Source organism: Callorhinchus milii, unplaced genomic scaffold, assembly GCF_018977255.1.
Source record: "Callorhinchus milii isolate IMCB2004 unplaced genomic scaffold, IMCB_Cmil_1.0 Scaffold13, whole genome shotgun sequence".
In the NCBI taxonomy this organism is placed as follows: domain Eukaryota; kingdom Metazoa; phylum Chordata; class Chondrichthyes; order Chimaeriformes; family Callorhinchidae; genus Callorhinchus; species Callorhinchus milii.
Genome location: NW_024704754.1, coordinates 5,704,038 through 5,726,500, shown reverse-complemented (window position 1 = coordinate 5,726,500; position 22,463 = coordinate 5,704,038). Strand labels below are relative to the sequence as shown.

The following is a 22,463-nucleotide window of genomic DNA, read 5'->3' as shown; positions in this document are numbered from 1 at the left end:
CAAAGCAGCAAGTCTTTGGAACCACCCGACAGAAGTGTTACAGTTTCTTCAGCCATTCACAAAATAATCAATGTGCACAATCCAAAAAAAAATTAAAAAATAACTCTAGTGCTTACTTACGTGTCCGAGTTTATAACGTCTAGAGCTTTAGAATTTGTACAACTATCAGTCGGATGACATTGGGTGGTGGGGGGGGGGTGGGGGGTGCGTGTGTGTGGGGGGGAAATATGCATCTCGATGCAGAAAGGAGGGAGGAAAAAGAAAAAAAAAACAGGCTGGGATAAACGCGTGTTATTTTAACCTTTGTGCTATGCCTAAAAACAGTGTCGTCAGTCAACTAGTCTCAAAAGATATCTGTAAAATCAACTTGCTAAACATTCCTATAGCACCTTCCAACGCACTAAAAACAGACATCAACATTTAAACACAAAATAAATCTGATTGTCCATACTCTTTCCCATTTCATCTCGGCACTGCATTTTACAGATTTGTTGCAATAGCACTGACATCGTACAATGACTAGAGAAATATTCATTCTTACAACATAAGGTTCACCTCCATAAAAATTGGAATGAAGAGTTGCAGAAAGAGAGTTTTGGTTCTAAGAAAAAAAAGATAACACACACAGGGTGTCGTCTGTGTATATTTCGGCTGACAATGTTTGCCTGAGACAATACAAGCAAGCAGACACATTGCACTTTGTAATGACACAACTCTGAGCACCGCGCTCACGTCTACTGGAACCATCGAAACGCCGCTCCGGATGGAAGAATCACTTTCTGCAACCAGAGGGGACAAAAAACAGAAGAGAAGAGACTTATTGTTCAGCAGGAAAGACATACACACTCTCAAACACGCACACATACTGACGCATTGAGCGTGCCCCCATTCCATTATCAGCAAGCGAGCTTTCGGCCACTATGCTCCGAATCGCCCGCAATCCCTCCACTTTGCCCCCACCTTCCCCATCTTCAGGTCTCACCCGAAGACCTTCCCCTTCGACGGTGCTTACGGTCACCTCTCTCCTCCCTGCCCAGCAGCTCGGAATCATGCTCCGCCACTGTCGAGCGCTCTAGGACGCTACCCTGCGTGAGGGACGCTATATAAATGCAAGTTGTTGTTGTCGACACAAGTTGACACCCGGACACTGAGAAAATCCCACACACGTCCAGATTCACTGGGTTTGTGTTGGTATTTTACAGTGTCCAGAATTCGGAAATGTTTTAAAATGGCGAATTAATTTTTGAACCCAGCTATTTTTAAAAAAAAACAAATTGTTGTCATTGTTATTGAAGAACCATCCCGAAAAAGAAGAACGTTAAGGCTGAATTAAACTATTTGCCAGACGGTCTTGGAAGCTCTGATAATGCTGTAGAAACAGGGAACGGGCAAGGAGTGATCGAGGCTGGAACTCAGCGAAGAAACAGCTTAGATGTTGTGATGGGAGGAAGGTCGGACAGAGGAAGATTCTATCGACTTGTGTTGTTGAGACGTCTCAAAGCACTTCACAGAATATACTGTAAAATGGATTGAGACGTCTGTGCATTACGTGGACGAAACACACAAGGATGAGATCACAAGGGCCAAAGGGTGGTTTGCACCCACAAACCGACCTTGCGATCACCTTGCTTTGCTTCTGCCAGGAGAATACCAACACCTCTGCCTTACAGTGGGGGTCAAGCGAATCACACTCTGTTGACGCAAGTTTATTTCGAATCCTGCACCCACGTACTCCTCACACCGCTGTCTCCCTGTCCACTGAAGCCTCCTCCTCTCCAGTGTTAGAGAGACAAAACCTAACAGAAACCAGCCAGGTGGAAAATCAAGAAGGCAGAGAGATCGATCAATACTGTACAACCAAATGTTCTCCATCAGTGAGCCGTCAGTCGTTCTCTCACTCTCCCCTCCCAACCCCCTACATCCAACACACGCACCCCCCTCCCCCGCTACTCCTCACACCCCTTTCCGTAACATAAGTACTTAAGTTTAGTAGCAAAATCAATTTCCTGCCAGTAATGGGACTATTAATGAAAGCAAGAGAACCGGTGTCTGAGGGAAACACTTCTATATTGTCTCTGTGGATTTCTTCCCACTCGCTCTCCGCTCCTTACAGAGGTCTAACACAGTCAGCAGTGAAATTCCACCCTCCCTCCCTTGCCACACAAACAACAACAAGCACTTAAATAGCGCCCTCCACACAGGGCAGCGTCTCAGAGCGCTCAACAGTGGTGGAGCCCTGACTCTGAGCCGGGGGGAAGGGGCGAAGTGGCCGTAAGCACGGTCGACGAGGAAGGTTTTCAGGCGGGACTTGAAAAAGGGGAGAGAGGGGGCAAGGTGGAGGGATTGAGGGAGAGTGTTCCAGGGTTTCGGGGTGTAGTGGCTGAAAGCGGAGGGACGAGCAGGAGGCCGGTGCCAGTCCAGCGGAGGCGCCTGGTGGTGGATTGGGGAGTGAGGAGGTCGGAGAGGTCGGGAGGTGCCAGGGAGTGAAGGGATTTGGAACACGAGAGTGAGGATCTTGAAGCCAATCCGTTCAGTGATGGGGAGCCAGTGGAGCCCGGGCCAGAACTGGTGAGATGTTGGTACGGACTTTGGTCGAGGTCAGTATGCGGGCGGCAGAGTTCTGAAGGAGCTGGATCTTGTGAATAGTGGAGCTGGGGAGACCGTCGAGGAGTGTGTTTGGGTAATCCAAGAGAGCGAGAGCAGGGTTCTCTCTCCCCCGACCGCAACCCCAAAAACATCTTGCTTTTTCCTGTTTTGTCACCACCGGAACGTAGGAGGCCATTCAGCCCATCAAGCCTGTTTCGCCTCGTTATCGGTGGGAATTTTTTTTCATCCCAACGCCCCTGCCCTTTTCCCACATTCCTACTTCCAAAATATCCGTCCCTCCGACTCCTTTTAAACACCCCACACCGATTCTGCCCACAAAGGTTTAAGCAGCAAGACTTTCAGAAGCGGAGAATTGGGAGTGAGAGGAGGAGGAGAGGGAGAAATCAGCTTCCCTATCGAGACTGAATTTAGGATTTTTTCCCCAATAAATTTCTGTGCACGCGTCTGGCAATTTTAAGACCAAACAGCCTCACGGGTTCAGACTAAGTGCCAGCGAATGTCTGTGGGATGTCATTAATGTATTTGACTGGGACAACAGTGCAGTGAGGCGTAACACTACACTCACCTGATTCCCTCAGCCCAGCCAGAGATCTAGAGGACAGTCACAGTCTCCCTCCTCACCATTGCCAAGTTAACGATTAAATCAGAGCTCACTGCCATGTCACACAACGCACAGACACCATGAGCTATCCCTACACTCAATCACACATCGGGTGGGGGGGGGGGGTTGAGCTCACAGTCTAAAGGCTGTCGCTCCAGTACTGTGCTGGGGGTGGGGGGTGGGGTGCGAGTGTTGCATTGTCGGAGGCGCCATCCTTCGGATGAGATGTCTGTGCCCTGTTCACCTTAAAGACCTTGTGACACTACTCAAAAAGAGATGGGAAGTTTCTCTCTCCCGGGTCTGGACGACAATCTCCTGGGATTAGTGCGTCATTCAGCTCAGGGCCGTTTGCGGGGGCCACTGCTGTGCGCTATCCAGCTACCGGGTTCACCTACAAAATACACAGTCACTACACTTAAACTAAAAACAAAAACCCTTTAAAACGTGTCAAGATATTTCGCCTGTAATCTTTAAGGTTGTAGGAGCTGCGCCAACCGCGAAGATGATTATCACTGTTTTACTCTGGTCTTGTACAGCGAGCTCAGAGTTTCAGTATTCGGGTGTCACGTGGATTGCTCAGTCTAATAATAATAATAATAATAATCCTTGCATTTGATATAGCGCTTTTCGCGTCGGGAGGACGTCCCAAAGCGCTTCACAGAACACACTGTAAAGTGAATTGACTGTATATTTGTGGGCGATGAGCTTCGTCCATTAAAAATAAGTATTCAAAGAGTCTCAGTGCAGATCAACGGGCAAAAGAGTTCAGTCCGCAGACAGACTGCTCAGGTGGTTGATGGCTGATATCTGGATACTTGCCTGTGAACTCCGTGTACGTATTTATTGGGCTGTTTGCTTCCTCCTTGGCACAAGTGAATTCTCTCTCCCTCGCTCTCACCCCATCCCACCCACCCACATCCACCCACTGTGTCCAGATTACCAGGATTGTGGGAGCAGCCTCTCTGTAAATATTGACTGCAGCGTTAGGTTGTTATAATAATAATAAACACCTCGCATTTGATCCAGCACCTTATCACGTCGTCAAAACGTCTCAAATGGCTTCACAGGATTTCGCATAAGTGTAGTGAGTGTGTATTTGTTGGCATCAATTTATGCACAGCAGCATCCCGCTGCTTGTCCAGCTCGGACCAACCTACTCGCCAGGCCTTTGGCTTGCAGGGTTAACAGAAGGTGAGTGGGAAGAATCCCTGCCCACCCCAGTAACTGCTCTGCCCTTCCAAGTCCTGCCGATGAGCCAGTCTGGCTGGGCTGGGCTGTCATCAGCAGGGCTCTGGAGTACTGCAGACCTGCTCAGCTCAGGAACAGGACAATTTATTCCAATGCTCAGATACTTTGCCCACTGACCACCGCCTGACCGGACATTTAAAGCCTGAATAGTTATTCAATGAGCTCGATCCAACGCGATAGAGACTGTAGGTACAGTATAACTAATACATTCGCGCCTTGGCAGCTTTACTCTAAATAGAACCATCGTCACTCTGAGCCACTCAATCTGAGACCTTCACCCTCTATTGAAGGGGCAATGCTACATTTTTTGACACTTTTTTTTAAAAAGCCAATTTAAGAACCGGTGGAAAATGTACGTCAAACCTTCCCCTCCCCCGACCCCCCCCACCACCGGCTTTGCCACCCGCAAAGGACAAAATAACAACCCTTGCATTCGACACAGCGCCTTATCAAGCCATCATAACATCTCGTAGGATTTACTGTGAAGTGCGACTGTATATGCTTTAAGGCCAACACAGCAGCCAAATTGCACCCAGCTTCATCCCCGCAATCAGTCGTGAAGTGAATGAGTGATTTTCTCTTGGGGTGGGATGGGGGGGTGGATGATTGGCTGCCGCATTTCGCCCACAAAATGCACGGTCAATCCACTTTACAGTATATTCTGTGAAACACTTTGAGATATCTCACTGAAGTGATAAGGCGCTATATCAAATGCAAGGATTATTATTAATTAGGAATGTAGTTCAGTGTTCCCCATGTTACTTATTCGGTCATCAGTAAACCGAAGAATGTGGCGATGGGAGCGTGTTCTCTGGTCCCTGATGGTCCAGACACTTACAGCCTTGACCTTGGTGTGAGTTACATTAGGAATGTCCTTTGTAAGGTCAGCTTCACCCGACTGCCACACCACACAATCATCAGTCACCGATGACAAAATGGAATGTCTTACGCACTCTCTCCCTCCCATCTCCTCCCCGCAGGTTTAAAACGGCTGATCGCAAATGCATGTACATCGCCATAACAATGCTCGCATTTGATTTAGAGCCTTAGTTGAGACGTCTCAAAGCACTTCACAGAATATACTGTTAAGTGAATTGACTGTGTATTTTGTAGGCGAAACACGGCAGTCAATTGCGCACAGCAGCGTTCCACAAACAGGCGTGGATTGAGTAACCAATCGACAAACGACCAGGTTCCTACTTACTGCTAGGTAAACAGAGGCATGTGGTGTAAGGAAACTAAATTTTCACCCTGATCAGGAATTGAACCCGGGTCCTCTCACTTGCGAGGCAATCGCTCTAACTCTAGATGACTCCAAGCCAACAACGATGACGAAATACATTTATAGATCATCTGTTATGAAGTCTGAGCGTTCCACAGTGGTAGGGTTGGGAGCAAAGGAGAACGGGGAGCGTAGAGGTAACCAGAGGTGCGGTGGAAGAAGTAGGTCTTGCAAAGTGAAATTTAAAGACAGACAGAGGAGGGGGGTGTGAGGCAGAGGGATTGAGGCAGGAAGATTAAGGGTGCAGTGACCTCTGTTAAAAATACATGAGAATCAGAGGACAGTTCTCATCACAGGATTATAATCCAACAGAGTTTTACTGCCACAAAACACATGGTGGCACATTGGTGCTCTGACAAGTTATCTTCCATTGTTGTAGTTGCTCTCGCGCTGCTGGAATCGAAATGAGGACGGATAATTAAAAAAGAGCGTCAAAACTCAAAGGTAGAGACAACAACAACAACTTGGATTTATATAGCGCCCTCCACGCCGGATGGCGTCTCAGAGCGCTTTACAGTAACGGATCCCGGGGGAGGGGAGGAAGGTGACCAAAGGTGCGGTCGAAAAGAAAGGGCTTCAGCAGAGACCTGAAAATGGGACAGACCGTTGGGGGTGGGGGTGAATAAAAGGACAGAAACCTGAACAACAAAACACAATGGTGGCCACGGAATCAGGTAGCGAATGTGGAAGGAAGCAGTTGTTAAGCCCAGCTTGTGTTGTTATTGAAAATACACGTTCTTGTATATGCAATAACTTTTCTCGCAGCAAAATTCGGTTTCTCAACACCCGCCTGGCTTCCAGCCAGCGATCCAGTCACAGGGATTTCACCTTTCTGTTATCAAACATTACAAACACAACACCTGGCTCCGTCCCAAATTAAGCTGCAGCTCCCAGCCTGTCTTAAAGAGTAAAGAAATCTGCAAAATCCAGCAGCGGGGGCCTGATTATTTTTTTTGAAATAAATCGCAAACCAAAAACAAAAAATAACTGAAGAGGAAAAGCTGAGTGAGTGGCGCAGTTAATATCCATCAGACTTGCTCCATGGGAAAAAATAGCAGCACCCTCACGTCTCGCCTTTTAATGAATTGGCTTTTAAAACAAACGTGCAAAATAGTTTTTTTCCCCCCACCCTGTGTCTCTCTCTCTCTCTCTCTCTACGCTACAGTGGGTCAATACTTCTGACGGTTTCAGAGCAAAATTCCTCTAGTTTTATGCTTGTACGGCACTTTTAAACAGTAATTTGGTCACTCAATCCACACTGTTTGTGGGATACTGCTGTGCGCAATTGGCTGCCGTGTTTCACCCTCAAAATATACAGACGCTCCAAATTACAGTGTATTTTGTGAAGTGCTTTGAAACGTCTCCGCGCCACAATGAGGCGCTTACATCAAATGCAAGGATTATTTTTTTTCCCCTCGGTCTCGAAAGCATTTCTGCGAGACAGAGGAGAATCGGGGAAAAGGACTTTCCGATTTCATTCAGATGCTTTTTCTTTAAAGAGCTGTGGAAAACCGAATTCCACGTTAAGGCATTTCACGTTTGACTGTCTAACAAAACGCTCTGTTGCTTCACTTTGCAGTAAAATCCTGCGAATCGCTTTGAGACGTCCTCCTGACGTGAAATGCGCTGTGTCGAACGCAAGAGGGCTCAAGAACAGGTGGAATTTTAAGGTTGGAGTACAGCGTGCGTGATCCTGCGATGGCACCTCTCACTGGAGCGCGAGTCCGCTTAAAAACACACATGTCCTGTGGGCACGTGACACACACACGCAGCGCTCAGAGGGGCTGGGTCAGTGCGGGCGACATCTTGAGCCACCTGACCACCCCCGCCCACACACGTGTGTTATCATCAGTCACCCTGCTCCCGAACGTTTTACTCTTTAATTATTATTATTGTTAGATCACTCTAACACTATTTGGGGAACTGAACCTGTGCCAATCAGAGAATCACAGAATATTACAGCACAGAAGGAGGCCGTTCGGCCCATCTCGCCTGTGCCAGCCTTTTGAAAGAGCGACCAACTAGCCCCACTGCCCCGCTCTCACCCCGTAGCCCTGCACATTTTTCCTTTTCAGGTAGCTATCCAATTCCCTTTTGAAAGTTACTTTCAAATCTGCTTCCACCACCCTTTCAGGCAGTGCCCTATAATAATAAAATTACGTGCACTTCAAGGCACTAAAACAACAGAGCGATCTTATAAATCAAACCAGGGATCTTATCAATCACTCATGCTTGGCTTGACGGCATCACCAATACCACGAAACCCCCCCACCCCTACCACCCCGATCTCCCGCTTAAGCAGGGCAAGCACATGCTCGAATGATCTATTATGTGCCACGTGTTAAATAGCGCATCTACACCTGTGCCCTTGATTAAATAAGCCGCTGAGAAACACTAGCCCGTTGCCTCACTAAAGAATAATTCCTGTCTGCACACACAATTGCACAAGGATTACACGTAGCGCATTATAAGAAACGTTGGCTGTGGTGGGGAGTAGCAAATAATAATTTACAAAATAATAATTATAGTACAAATAATTTCTCTATTCTAATTTTCAAGACTGAGGTGGATAGAGTTTTGTTAGGTCACGGTATCAGGGGATATGGGGCAAAGGCAGGTAATTGGAGTTGAGGTACAGATCAGCCATGACCAACGATGGAACAGGCTCGAGGGGCTGAATGGCCTCCTCCTGTTCCTATGTTACTATGTGTTCTGTGTAACAATGGATGCATTTCAAACATATGGGGGGAGAGCAAGGGGAGGGGGAGATAGAGGGAATGGACAGACACAGTCAGACAAACAGAGCTCTGACTATCTTTAAGCTTTAATGAAAAGGTTCCACCACACTGAAAGACATCAATTCGACCCCCCCCTAAAGAAGCCCCTCCCTCCTTCCCTTCCCCAAAAAGGTGAACTTCCCCTCACCCAGTAACAGCGAGTGTGTTTCAAACGTAGCGGGGGTGGCGGGGTGGGGGGAGAGGTGGAGAGAATGGATAGACAGAGCTACGACTATGTTTAAACTTTTACGGAAAGTTTCTACCTTGTTGAAAGACGTCAATTTGAATGAAAAAAAAGGCAAGCCCCTTCCTCCCCCACCCCCCCAAAAAAAGGTGGTGTAACAGGGGGATAAACCTCATCACTGCTTTTTATGGTGATTGGCGATCAACCTATGTGTAAAGGGAGCTAACAAGGACTGGACTCGGGTGATAATTGGGCACCGGCCCCAAGTTATAATTAATAATAATCCTTGCATTTGATATAGCGCCTAATCACATCTTCGAGACGTCTCAAAGCGCTTCCCAGAATATACTGTACAGCGAAACGCAGCAGCCCATTGCACACAGAGGCGTCCCACAAATAGTCATGGATTGAGTGGCCAAATTATTATTTATTTCTTATTTTTCAAAGGGTTTATTACCCCTGGAAAAACGATTCGCCAATCGACCGACAACCGGTTCCTGCTTACTGCTGGGTAAACAAGAGGCGTGCGGAGTTAGGAAACTTGCCCAACATTTCGCCATACCTGGGAATTGAACCCGGGTCCTCTCGCTTGTGAGGCGAGCGCTCTAACCGCTGAGCTACGAGTCGCTGCAATGAATTAAGGGCAGGGATGAAGCTGCGGGGGCGGGTGGGGGGGTGGGGGCTTGGAAGTGTGAGCGGGGAGTCTGGAGTAGACGGATGCAAGGAGGCGATTTACGCCCTCCCAGGGTGGGCTTCCCCTCGTCTCCCCCTCTTACCTCCAGGGCCGCCGTCGGTTTCTTTTTAAGTTCTTCGCATTTGCGCAGTTTGCAGATTTGATGGCCTGTTTTGCGGTTCCGGCAGCTGCTGCACTCCTCGCAGTTGAGTCTCCTCCGGCAGGGCTCGCACATCCCGCACCGCTTCCGTTTCTTTTTTCCCGAGTGAATGGCCGAGGCCAGCTCGTTCTGCAGCGGGTACTCCACCAGCCCCGCCATCTGGAGCGCGCTGTCCGCCATGAATATCCCGGCCGGGGTCATGATAAAAACGCCGGGATTCAAGGGAATCCCGCCCATGAAGGGCAGGTCGACGGGACCGCCGCTGATGGCCTCGGCTGCCGAGACCACCTCCATGTCGGAGATGCCGGCCTCCCGCTCTCCCGGGAGGAAAACACTCTCGGTTTCGCTTTGTTTCTGGAGCTCCGAGGCCTGCATGCCCCCTTCCTGCCCCGAGCTGTCGAGCGAGCGTTCCGATTTGTCCAGCGGGTGGGAGAGGCGCTTGTGTCTGGAGGTAGTCGTGCTGCTGTTGTTTTCAAGACCCGCGGGCTCTTTCCCGTTCAGCAAGATATTCCCGTTCTGTAACTGCGCCGCCATTAGGCTGCTCCCGCCAAACGTGGAGAAGCGCGAGGACGAGCGAGATTTCTTTAGCACTTTGCTGATGGGCTCATTAATGATCCCACTCCTGTTCCTTTTCTCCAACTCCACACGGAGTTCACCGTCCTGACGACCCTCTCCCCTCTCCCCGGGGTCCGCCGCTGCTGTCTGCCTGATCTGCTGTTCAATGAGTTTCCTGGCACTCGACATGGTTCAAAAGGTTTTGTTAACGCTGGAGAAATCGGAACAAATAGAATTCCGTGCGGACGGAGTGCGATCGCTCCCTTCTCAGCGTTGGGTCCGAGGAAACGCGGCCGATCTTGAGCGTTGGGACGGCGGGTCCCGAAGTCTCCAGCGTACCTTCCCGGAAGCGTCACGTTATTCCTCTGGCCGTGATCTTCCCCCCCGGGCGCCGACCGGCAGGCTCTCTGAGCAAAGGAAACGCGCAAAGGGTTTAACGTCTCGGTCCGTTTCACGACCGCAAACTGTTTTGTTTTGTGTGTGTGCGTTAATGGCGGCTCGATTAGCTTTTCCGGGGTGTCGGCGAAAGGCAAAATAAAGCCAAAGTAAATGCGCCGGCGAGGGGGGCGGGTGCAGAATGCCTGTCGCTCCGTCCTGGGCCGTCTCGCCAGTCGGGCCTTTCAACTTCTCTGCCCCCAACCTTTGGAACTCCATCCCACAGTCCCTTCTCCTCGCTCCCTCCCTTGCCTCCTTCAAGGCACGTCTCAAGACCCTCCTCTAAGACCGTGCCTTCGGTCTACTCACTCTCCTAGCCCCACCCTCCCTGCCCTTCACACTTCCTGATCCGAATCCCCTGCTTGGGTGCAAATCCTTGACTGTCCAGCGCCTTGGGATGTCCTCTCGACATGAAAGGCGCTGTGCAAACGTCTCACAAAATATCTCAGGATTCCTGACTCAAAGGTGTAATTTCCTTATCCCAAGGCGGCTCATTTTAAACCCCTTGGCCTCACTTACTCCCTCTCCTTCAAGCAATCACCCCCTTCCCCCATCTCTTGTTTGCGCCTTCAGTCAACTTACCCCCCACCCACCCCCCAACACCCGCTCGCCCCCTCCTCTCTGAATGAAATCTGTCCTCCCGTTTGTCTCTCGTCCCCTCCCCTATCGGCAACCATGCTTTCAGCCACTACGCCCTGAAGCTTTGGAACTCTCTCCCCCAATCCCTCAGCCTTGCCCCCATTTTTAGAACCAAGTCTGAAGACCTTCCTCTTTGACCGTGCTTACGTTCACCTCCTCCCTCCCACCTTCTCCCTCCGGGTCAGCTGTTAAGCACTCGGAAACACAGCCCCGCGTGAAGAGCGCTGTGTAAGTGCAAGTTGTTGTTGATTTCCTCTACATCGCTGTTAAGGGTCTCAAGACAATGTCCTACATGTTAGGAGTTGCATTAGTGCACCCAGTTCCTTACAAGCGCAGAGAGCTCCTAGGGAATGTAACGCAATGCTCCCTGGGTGAGTGAACAGGCTGCTAAGTGCAATGAAGTCTGCTGCTCTCAATTCAGCTGCTATTATAACAGTATGAGACCACCCTCCAATCCTGCCTGCTCCGCGCTAGCTCAGCACTCTCGCTCAGAGAGGTTAGAGGTAACAAGCAGAGGAGACTGCAGTGTAATAGAGATGCTCTTTGGTAATCAGCACCACAGAGGCAAGGCAGCACGAGAGTGGATATGCATTCAATTTGTCCGGGGCAATTATTGTCTTAGAGGACGTAGAAACACGGACCCACACGCACGCACACACGCACACACACACACAGTCTCCCACTGTCACACACACACATTCGAACACAAACACACACAATCTCACACTGTCACACACGTAGAACTCACACACACAGTCTCAAACACGCGCATACAAACGCACACACTGTCACACACGTAGCTCCTACATACAGTTTCACAACATGTGTGCACGCACACGTACACACACACACACACACACAGTCTCACACAACCAATAGAGGGTGCTGTAGAGGGACTAGGAGCAGTAACCCTACCGTTTTCCGCCTCCTTTACCTTGGGGAGCTCTTCCCACAGTTCTCCACGACCTTACATTTCAAGATAAAAATCGATCTTGCAGGCTAAACCAAGTGGAATTTGGGGGGGCATTGCTTTAAGGTACGTCTGCTATAATGGCCAAAAGCTAAATGAAAGCTAACAATTAGATCGACTAAAACCATCTCCTGATCACTGGGCTGGTAAAGCCTCTGTGTGGATGTAAAACTGAGCCATAGAGACCTGGAAAGGTGTGAGATTGAAGAGCTTCTCTGTGCTGAGTTAGTTGAGCTCAGGCAGTGTCTGTCAGGCAAGACAGATGCTATAATTGGTCTCAACGCCCCTAGGCTAGGGAGGGGGAAACTCAGACACAGTCCTTGCTCTCTCTCGATCACTGTCTGGGCTCCCCTCAAGCCTAGGCTCTTGCCAACCTGCACCTATTATACTTTCCAGAATTAGGTGAACAGGATGCATCTTTCTGGGACAGAGAGTGCGCATTCTATTCCACTCCAACAATCTATCTCTGGGATTTCTATGTGCAGGTGGGGATGCATTGAATTCTCAGTTTGGTTTGGATACTCTTAAGCACGGTGATGGGTTTCAGCATGTGTCAGACACCCGACTGACCCCCCCCAAACTCACAGGAGGGCTGACAATGTGATCGTGAATCTCCGATTGTGTGCCACCACAGGGTGTCAAACCAGGTAGACACAGAGCGGGAGAGAACACACTCTTCCCTCCCTTGAGGTCCATCGCTATTTACTGAACAACTAGAGAGTCACAAACTACACCAGCTTCTCCTCTCCCTCCCCAAACACCCACCAATAATAATCAAATACACAGTCATTTCATTGTACAGTATGAAAGGGGCTCCTGACATGAAATGCACTATACCAAATGCAGAGATTATTATTGTTATGATTATAATATTGCCAGCTTCTACTTTTGCTCCTCCAAAATTAATTTTGTCCGGAATAATAAAAGCTTACATTTATACAGTGCTTTCTACATCAGGTGGACACTCCAAAGTGCTTAACACTGCTGGCTGGGCACGCAAGCTGGGGGTGGGAGACGAGGGGAGGTGGTGGGGGGGGTGAAGGGGGAAGGTAACAAAGTGCAGTCAAAGAGGACGTTCTCAAGATGAACCATGAACGAGGGGAGGGAGCAAGCGAGGCAGCGGGCGACTCCAGGTTAGAGTTCTAAAGAGTGGGGGCAAATAAGCTGGTGGTGGGGCAGGCAGTGTGGGGGGGGGGGGGGACACAAAGCAGTGGCTGGATTGATATTGTTTGCGGAGATCGCAGAGTGTGGTCGGGAGAACTCACTATCTGGCAAGCTTTCTCGGTAGCTCGGACCACGCACCACGGGCTGTGGCTTGCAAGGTTAACAGGAGCTGAGTGGGATGATTCCCTGCCCCCAAGTGACTGGTCTATCCTTCCGAGTCCCGCCAATGAGCCAGGCTGTGCTGTCATTAACAGTGCGCTGGAATACTGTGGACTCTCCTGGCTCAGGAACGTGGACTGGAGACCAACACAAAGGGCTGGCTCGATTCCGACATTACGCTGCCAGACATGTCACGATGGAGCCAGTTCAGCTCCAAGGAGACCCCGCTTACCTGCTCCCCCCGAGGAGGATAGAAGGGAGAAGGCGGAAAGGGATTTGAAGGGAAAATAGATCTTTTCAATGAAAAGCAAAACCGGAAGGAAGAGACACAACAGGGTATTAACTGTGTTTGCAAATGTGCCGTCAGCAGCAAACAAGAAAAAAAATATAACAACAAGGACATCGTAACAAACTTTGAATCACGAGTAGTCCCAGGTAGGCTGGCACTTCGGGGTTAAAAATTGGGGAAGGGGAGGGAGGGGACTGGAGAACCTTTGCAGCAACGTGCAGAGGAGAGTGGATCTCAACTCAAATAAAGTCGACGCAAAGAAAAAAACAAACAAAAAAAGGGCAGCTTCCTCTTCTCCCTTAGCATTTTTTTTCCCCCAATTCAAGAGAACTGCCCACAAGCCAGAGAGAGAGAGAGAGAGAGAGAGTCAGGGAGGGAGTGGTGAGGTGGGGTGAGGTGGGGTGGGGTGGAGAGAGTATTCTGTGAGGATCAGATCAAATGGACCAAAGGTGCGTTCTTCCTCCAAACCTCTCTCTCGTGATCGTGTGAACACAGGCGGCACTCTTACACGCGAAAGGTTACCGTCGAATAGGATCTCCAGTGAAACCCGCAGGAAACTGCTCGCACGAATCTGTGCAGTAAAAAACCTCTGTGATTCCCTTCGCTGCTCACAGCACTAATCAGCAGCGGGGAGTTAGCACGCGATGAATCACGCACAGCCACTGACTGCAAGGTGTGCACCTGTGCGTGCAGATAGCAACGCTGGAGAGTGGTGCTGAGCCGTGTAATAGCACACGCTACAGCCCCCCCCACGTCAACACATGCCATAGCCCCCCCCCCCGCATCAGCACACGCCACAGCCCCCCCCACGTCAGCACATGCCATAGCCCCCCCCTCGCATCAGCACACGCCACAGCCCCCCCCCCACCCCGCATCAGCACACGCCACAGAACACCCCCGCCCCCCAGTATCGGCACACGCCATTAGCCATCCCCCCGGGTCAGCACAAGCCACAGCCTCCCCCCCACCATCGTCAGCACGTGCCACAGCCCCCCCCCCCCCACTCCCCGCATCAGCACACGCGAGTCCCCCCCGCATCAGCACACGCCACAGCCCCCCCGTGTAAGCACATGCCGCAGCCCCCCCCTCCACTAAGTGAGTACACGCTACAGCCGTCCCCCCACCCCCGAGTTAGCACATGCCACAGCCCCCCCTGCATTAGCACACGCAACACCCCCCCCGCGTCAGCACACACAACACACACACCCCCCACCGCAAATCTACAGACTACGGCAAAGTACAGAACTTTGCAACTGAACTGAGCGAAATGTTATTGTAATAATATTGCAGATTAATGATACACCCACCAACTTGTGACTGGAAAGTTTGGATAACACTGGAGGCAACCGTCAATATTGAGGTGGAGGGGATTGCCTTCTTAATATCTCAATTCCTTACGCATCAGGAATTATATTAATAATAAAATTAATTATAGCTCCACAGCCTGTATAAAGAACCATGTGGGCTCTACGCTCATTAATCCCCACCCCCCCCCCCCACCCCGACAAACACTCCATCAAACAATCAGTCCAAAGATTAAACCTGCCATTTAAATTTTTTTTTAGAAAAGTTCCAAAATCATATCAAATCCCTCTTTCCGCTCGGCTCCAGTTTTTGAGATTCCTAAAAGGATTTTGCAAAGAGTTGTCTCCGCCTCGTTTGTCTTAAGTTTGTTTTCAAATGTATTTAAAATTAAAAAATGTTTAAAGGCGGGTCCAATAATTTTCTCCCCATTGGCGAACACCTTCCATTACCCCACTGACAGCGCCCCCCTCTCCCTAGGGTGCTGTTTAGCAGATGCTGATTAATCTGAGGTGCTCCCTCCCCACTGGCCTGCGTCACTTGTCTGTAGAGGGTGTCACAGTCTAGCCTTACCTTTCCCCACCCGACTGCCATTCAACCACCACCCCCCCACCACACACACGCGCGACCAGCTGATTTCCGCCACCTTAACCCAGGAATGCCAATATAATGCCCCAAACCGTTCTCTGATCCTGTGATCTTCAGGTGCGTTAAATCTCACCAACTTTAACCACCCACTCAGGCCATTAGTGGGAGGCTACTATGTTCAGTTTGTTAAGTGCTCACTGATTTGCTGCTCTGCTCCATTTAATGGTACCTTTCCCCTGTCTGCCTGGTTGGAAAAGGACAGAGCTGGGAGCCATTAAACAACAACAACAAATTGGATTCATATAGCGTCTTTCACATTGGGAGGATGTCCCCAGGTGCTGGACAGTGAAGGGTTTGCACCCGAGTTGGGGGTTGGAGTCAAGATGGGGTGGAAGGCATTGGGAGGATAGGGGTGGGAGGATGACCAAAGGCACGATAAAAAAGAAAGGCCCTGTTGGAGGCAAGGGAAAGGGTGAGGCAGTGAGGCTCTGGGATGGAGCCCCAAGATGGTGGCAACAGAAAGGCTAAAGGCCCGACTACCAATGGTGGAGCGGCCTGGGCAGGGGACATGGAGCAGTCCGGTGCCTGCCGAACAGAGGGATTGGTAAAAGTTTTAAAGGATCACAGAGGTAGGGAGGAGCAAGACCATAAGAGGGATTTAAAAGTCCCGAATAGGCACTGTATCAAACGCAAGAATTATTGCCATTTACCACCCAAACTCTCAGACCACCCTCTCTGGAAAAGGGCAACTTGGATTTATATAGCGTCCTTCGTGCGGGAAGGATAGAGATGATGATGATGATGATAATAATAATCCTTGCATTTGATATAGCGCCTTATCTTGTCATTGAGACGTCTCAAAGCGTTTCACAGAACACACTGGAAAGTGAATTGACTGTGTATTTTGTGGGGGAGAGTTTCAGCGTGCATCATTAATAACTTATTGATTAATTACTATGATTATTCCCAAACCACAAAGTGCTAGGTTTTTTTGGAAGGGGGGGGGGGGGAGAGAGAGAGATGTCTGGCAACAGTTGCATAACTTTCCCTTTAGCATATTTTGTCATCAATAAATAATGACGATATCCTCCTGCCAACCTGAACCTTGGGACTGCACTCACCAAACAACTGCATACAGGGCTGGGCTTACTCACTGTGACCTCCTCCCTCCAAAAAAAACCAGTAGGTGATGGGTGTTGGGGGGGGGGGGAGAAGGGATATCACAATGAGAGATTCCTACGCTTCTGAAGAGTTCAGATACTATTGGCAATAATCCTTTAAAAATTAAATAAACAATAATTTGGTCACTCAATCCACGAGCGTTTGTGGGGACGCCGTTGTACGCAATTGGCTGCCGCGTTTCGCCCACAAAATACACAGTCAATTCACTTTACAGTATATCCCTGTGAAGCGCTTTGAGACGTTTCAAGGACGTGATCAGGCGCTGTATCAAATGCAAGGATTACTATTATTATTGCATCCAACCCGACCTATGCTTGATTCACTCCCAACACAGTGGCGGTTGTCGAGTCTTCCTCTGGGATCAGCATCTGATATCTATCTCAGTCACCTCGAGAAGCAATCTATCTCTCTCTCTCTATCTCTCGCTCTCTCGCTCTCTCTCTCTCTCCCTCCACACCACACACCCAATCCATTAAACTGCTTTGATCCAACCAAGCCTGCTTGCCATTCCCACTTTGGTCAGTCACTGCGTTGGGAAATGAACCCTTCTTCATCCGCTTAAAGCAGCTAACGATGTAGCATTGATGTCACAAGAGAGAGAGACAGACAGACAGAGAGAGAGAGACATACACACAGACAGACACACAGAGAGACAGACAGAGAGAGAGAGACACATACACACAGACAGACACAGAGAGAGACAGATACAGACAGAGACACATACACACAGACAGACACAGAGAGAGACAGAGAGATACACATACACACAGACTACAGAGAGAGAGACAGACAGAGAGAGACACATACACACAGACAGAGAGAGAGAGACAGATACAGAGAGAGACACATACACACAGACAGACACAGAGAGAGACAGATACAGAGAGAGACACATACACACAGACAGACACAGAGAGAGACAGATACAGACAGACACATACACACAGACACAGAGAGAGAGACAGATACAGACAGAGAGAAACATACACAGAGTGATAGACAGAGAGACAGACAGAGAGAGTGAGAGACACATACACAGAGTGATAGACAGACAGACAGAGAGACACACATATATACACCCACACACAGACAGACACAGAGAGTGACAGACAGACACAGACAGACAGACAGACAGAGCGAGAGAGAAAAAAACTCACAAACACAGGCGAATAAGCGACTAATAATCTCCTTTCACCTCCTCATTCATATTTCCCATCACTGAGCAATTACTGGGGACTTACAGCTTTTTTTTCCTGAAGGTGGAAGAGACTGGTTTTAAGTCGAGATGAAATTGGCAAACATTCCCTTTCCTCGGTCAACTGGACAAAAAGAGAAAGAGATAAGTGGGAAGGAAGCAAAATAGATGCCTTTTGTTTTATATTACACGTGTGTGGGCTTTAAACCCTCCCCCCAAAAAAATCACTACTGCCTACAATTTAATTTCATTTGATTTCATCTGATTTACCAAAACACACACACACACACACACACACAAAAACACCCACTATCACCACACGAGTCTCTCTCTCTCTCTCTCTCACACACACACACTGAGCAAAACCAAACTGTTGCATGAACAATTTTAACATTTAAAAAAAATGCACAGACACAGAGACACACACACACACACAATCACAACCACATCCACTTTGTTTGTTCATTTGTTTGCCAATTATTTTTCTTTTTCTCGATTTTTATATCTGAATGCACTGGATGGTGTGTGTGTGAGAGAGGGAGAGAGAGAGAGAGATAGAGAGAAAGAATCGATCCTTAATATATACTGTGTGTATATATATATATATATGTCTATATATTTAACACTGGCAAACAGCTGGAAACTCGCACGTTAACAGAAGGAAAAATACACTCAGCACAACAGCAAAGACTGACTCCACACCACAATATACTTTCCTCTTAAAAGGAGCAAAAGAAAAGAATGAGCTGTTTTTTTTGTGGGGGGTGTGGGGTGGGGGTGTGTGGGGGTGGGGGTGGGGGGTGTGGGGTGTGGGGGTGGGGGGTGAGCAGATCAAATGCAAAACCACATCCACATGTTCCAGCAATAATAACATCTGCTTTAGTATAGGCAATGGGTGGATTTTTTTTAAAAATGTTTTTGCACTGAGGTTAAGGGGGTGGTGGGGGTGTGGGGGGTGAATCATCCCCTCCCCTCTCTTTCCCCCTTTTTTTCTCCCCTCTCCTACCTTCCAGAGGCTGCAAATCCTGGTCAAGGGGTTGAGTTGGGAGTTGGGAGTGTTAGTCCAGTCTCACCGAGAGCCGCAGTGCTGAGCATCAAAGGAAACACACACAGAGAGAGAGAGAGAGAGACAAAAAAATATAACACAATCACATTGCAACCACTGCTGCTCGTTTGAGCAGAGATTTAAATGCCTCTCTCTCTCTCTCTCTCTCCTCTCTCTCTCTCTCTCTGAACCCAGAGGGGGTGGGAAAAAAAAAGGCAGTGAAAAGTGGGCAAATCGAGGCAAAAAAGTGAGTGGGTTTTGCATACAACCTTTTTACGATTCCTTGCGAGCCTTTTCCTCTACATCCCAGATCGCTCTGGAAGTACATGCAAATGCATTTCATGGATTTTTTTTCTCTCTCTCTCTCTCTCTCTCTGGGGCAAAGCTGCACACAAAAACCGAAATGGATTCTATCCCTTCTCTCTCTCTCTCTTTCTCTCTCTTTCACTCATTTTCTCTCTCTCTCACACTCACACACTCTCACACACTCACTCACTCTCACTCACTCACTCACTCACTCACACAGATCTCTCTCTCTCTCTCTCTCTCCCACAGTTCAGATGAAACCAAACCAGAAGACGATTCATTCTGATTTTCATCATCATCATCATCATCATCATCATCTTCTTCTTCTGACATCATATCAACTCATTTGGCATTTTATTATCTATTTTTTTGTAGAAATAATTCTTGGTTTGAAAATAAATTGCAAACTTTGCATTGTATGCACACAAAGTACTTCCCCCCCTCCTCACAACCCCACTTTCCCCCCCAAAAGCAAAATCTCTCCTATTTTCTTTTTGCCCCCCCCCCCCCAAAAAAAAACCCCAAGAGAATAAAGAGGACGATTTGTTTAATTCAACTTAAATTCGGTTTCTGTCTGTTTCAGGGTTTTTTTTTCTCTCTCCACTACTTGGTTTATTATTGTTGAGTTTCCCCCAAAACGCATATAACACACACACAAAAAGAAAAAGTTGCCCAAATGTATTCGAGTTTTGCTCATTTGGAAATTGTGTGAAGAAGGAACTTTCTGAGTGTGTTTGAGAGAGAGAGAGAGAGAGAGAGAAAGAGGAGAGAGTGAAAGAGGAGAGAGGTGTTTGGGGGGAGAGAGAGGGGATAGAAGGTGTTTGGGGTGAGAAAAAGAGGGGGAGAGAGAGAGAAAGAGGAGAGAGTGAAAGGGGAGAGAGGTGTTTGGGGGGAAAGAGAGGGGATAGAAGGTGTTTGGGGTGAGAAAAAGGGGGAGAGAGAGAGGAAGTAGGAAGAGGTGTTTGGGGTGAGAGGGAAGGACAGAAGGTGTTTTGGGTGAGAAAAAGAGGGGGAGAGAGAGAAAGAGGAGAGAGTGAAAGAGGAGAAAGGTGTTTGGGGGGAGAGAGGGGATAGAAGGTGTTTTGGGTGAGAAAAAGAGGGGGAGAGAGAGAAAGAGGAGAGAGTGAAAGGGGAGAGAGGTGTTTGGGGGGAGAGAGAGGGGATAGAAGGTGTTTTGGGTGAGAAAAAAGGGGGAGAGAGGAAGAGAGAGGAGAGAGGTGTTTGGGGGAAGAGAGAGAGAGAGAGGAACATACAGTGAATTAAAAAATCCTCTCTTGTTTTGCTCATACTGGAAAGGTGTGAAGAAGGAACTTTCTATTTGGTGAGTGGGTTTGGGGGAGAGAGAGAGAGAGAGAGGTGGGGAGAGAATTAAAAAAACAGGCAGTGAATTAAATGGGAGAGAAAAAGAGAGAGAGAGAAAGATGTAGAGTGAATTAAATTAAATTGGAGAGAGAGAGAGAGAAACACACAGAGAGGGAATTAAAATGTGAGTGAGTGTGTGATCCTGTGTTTGGGGAAAGGAGAGAGAGAGAGAGAGAGAGAGGAAGACACAGAGGGAGTTAATTGTGTGTCTGATCCTGTGTGTGTGTGTGTGTGTGTACCCTGTGGGTGGGTGTGTGTGTGTGTGTGTACCCTGTGTGTGTGTGTACCCTGTGTGTGTGTGTGTACCCTGTGTGTGTGTGTGTGTACCCTGTGTGTGTGTGTGTGTGTGTACCATGTGTGTGTGTGTACCCTGTGTGTGTGTGTGTGTGTTTACCCTGTGTGTGTGTGTGTGTGTACCCTGTGTGTGTGTACCCTGTGTGTGTGTGTGTGTGTATGTGTGTACCCTGTGTGTGTGTACCCTGTGTGTGTATGTGTACCCTGTGTGTGTGTGTGTACCCTGTGTGTGTGTGTATGTGTGTATGTACCCTGTGTGTGTATGTGTGTGTGTACCCTGTGTGTGTATGTGTGTATGTACCCTGTGTGTATGTGTGTGTGTGTATGTGTGTGTGTGTATGTGTGTGTGTATGTGTGTGTATGTGTGTGTGTACCCTGTGTGTGTGTGTGTGTGTGTGTATGTGTGTGTGTACCCTGTGTGTGTGTGTGTGTGTGTGTGTGTGTGTGTATGTGTGTGTGTACCCTGTGTATGTGTGTGTACCCTGTGTATGTGTGTGTACCCTGTGTGTATGTGTGTGTATGTGTGTATGTGTGTGTGTGGGTTAAAAACCAGACCATCTTTTCCATTTCCCTCCTGTGTGTGTGTATGTGTGTGTGTGTGTGTGAGTGTGTGAGTGGCGTTGTGCCAAGTGAAGTGTGTGCATTCAACACCGCGACGGCGGCAGAGATTTTCCTTAATTTTCTCCTCTCCCCTCTCCCCCTCTCCCTCTCCCCCTCTCTCCCCCACCCCCCCTCCCCCCCCCTCCCCCCCCCCCCCCCCCCCCCCCCCCCCCCCCCTCTCGCCAGAGACTCACTGACATTGGTTGGAAAGTAGAACAGTTCGTCAGGGACACAATCAATGAACATCGATCGTGCAACAGCCTGAGATCCCCACACACACCACACACCATACACAGCAAACACACACAGCCTGAGATCCCCACACACACCACACACCATACACACAGCAAACACACCCCACACACACACACAGCCTGAGATCCCCACACACACCATACACCCCATACACACACACACCCCCCACACACACACCATACACAGCACACACACACACAGCCTGAGATCCACACACACACACACACACACACCATACACACACACCCCACACACACACACACACACCATACACACCCCACACACCACACACACCACACACCATACACACAGCAAACACACCCCACACACACCACACAACAGCCTGAGATCCCCACACACACCATACACCATACACACAGCAAACACACCCCACACACACACACACCACACACACACACCCCATACACACCCCACACCATACACACAGCAAACACACCCCACACACACCCCATACACACCCCACACACCATACACACCCCACACACCATACCCACACACCACACACACCCCACACACACAGCACACACACAGCAAACACACCATACACACCCCACACACACCCCACACACC

The 22,463-nt window shown here is 49.0% G+C and overlaps 1 protein-coding gene across 2 annotated transcripts; it reads right to left on the bottom strand.

Annotated features, from left to right (window-relative positions):
* Nucleotides 1-205: 205 nt before the first annotated feature.
* Nucleotides 206-21,894, bottom strand: LOC103186459 (CXXC-type zinc finger protein 5). 2 transcript variants are annotated; one of them, XM_042340148.1, is made up of 5 exons: nt 21,816-21,894; nt 19,325-19,440; nt 18,057-18,134; nt 9,476-10,494; nt 206-779 (listed from the first exon to the last, which is right to left on the bottom strand). In XM_042340148.1, exons 4-5 carry the CDS (start codon nt 10,274-10,276, stop codon nt 735-737), a joined length of 846 nt encoding a protein of 281 aa, XP_042196082.1. In that variant the 5' UTR covers nt 10,277-10,494; nt 18,057-18,134; nt 19,325-19,440; nt 21,816-21,894; the 3' UTR covers nt 206-734. The 2 variants fall into 2 exon arrangements, with proteins under 2 accessions (XP_042196082.1, XP_042196081.1); XM_042340147.1 differs by lacking the exon at nt 21,816-21,894 and having other exon boundaries at nt 19,325-19,501.
* Nucleotides 21,895-22,463: the final 569 nt, after the last annotated feature.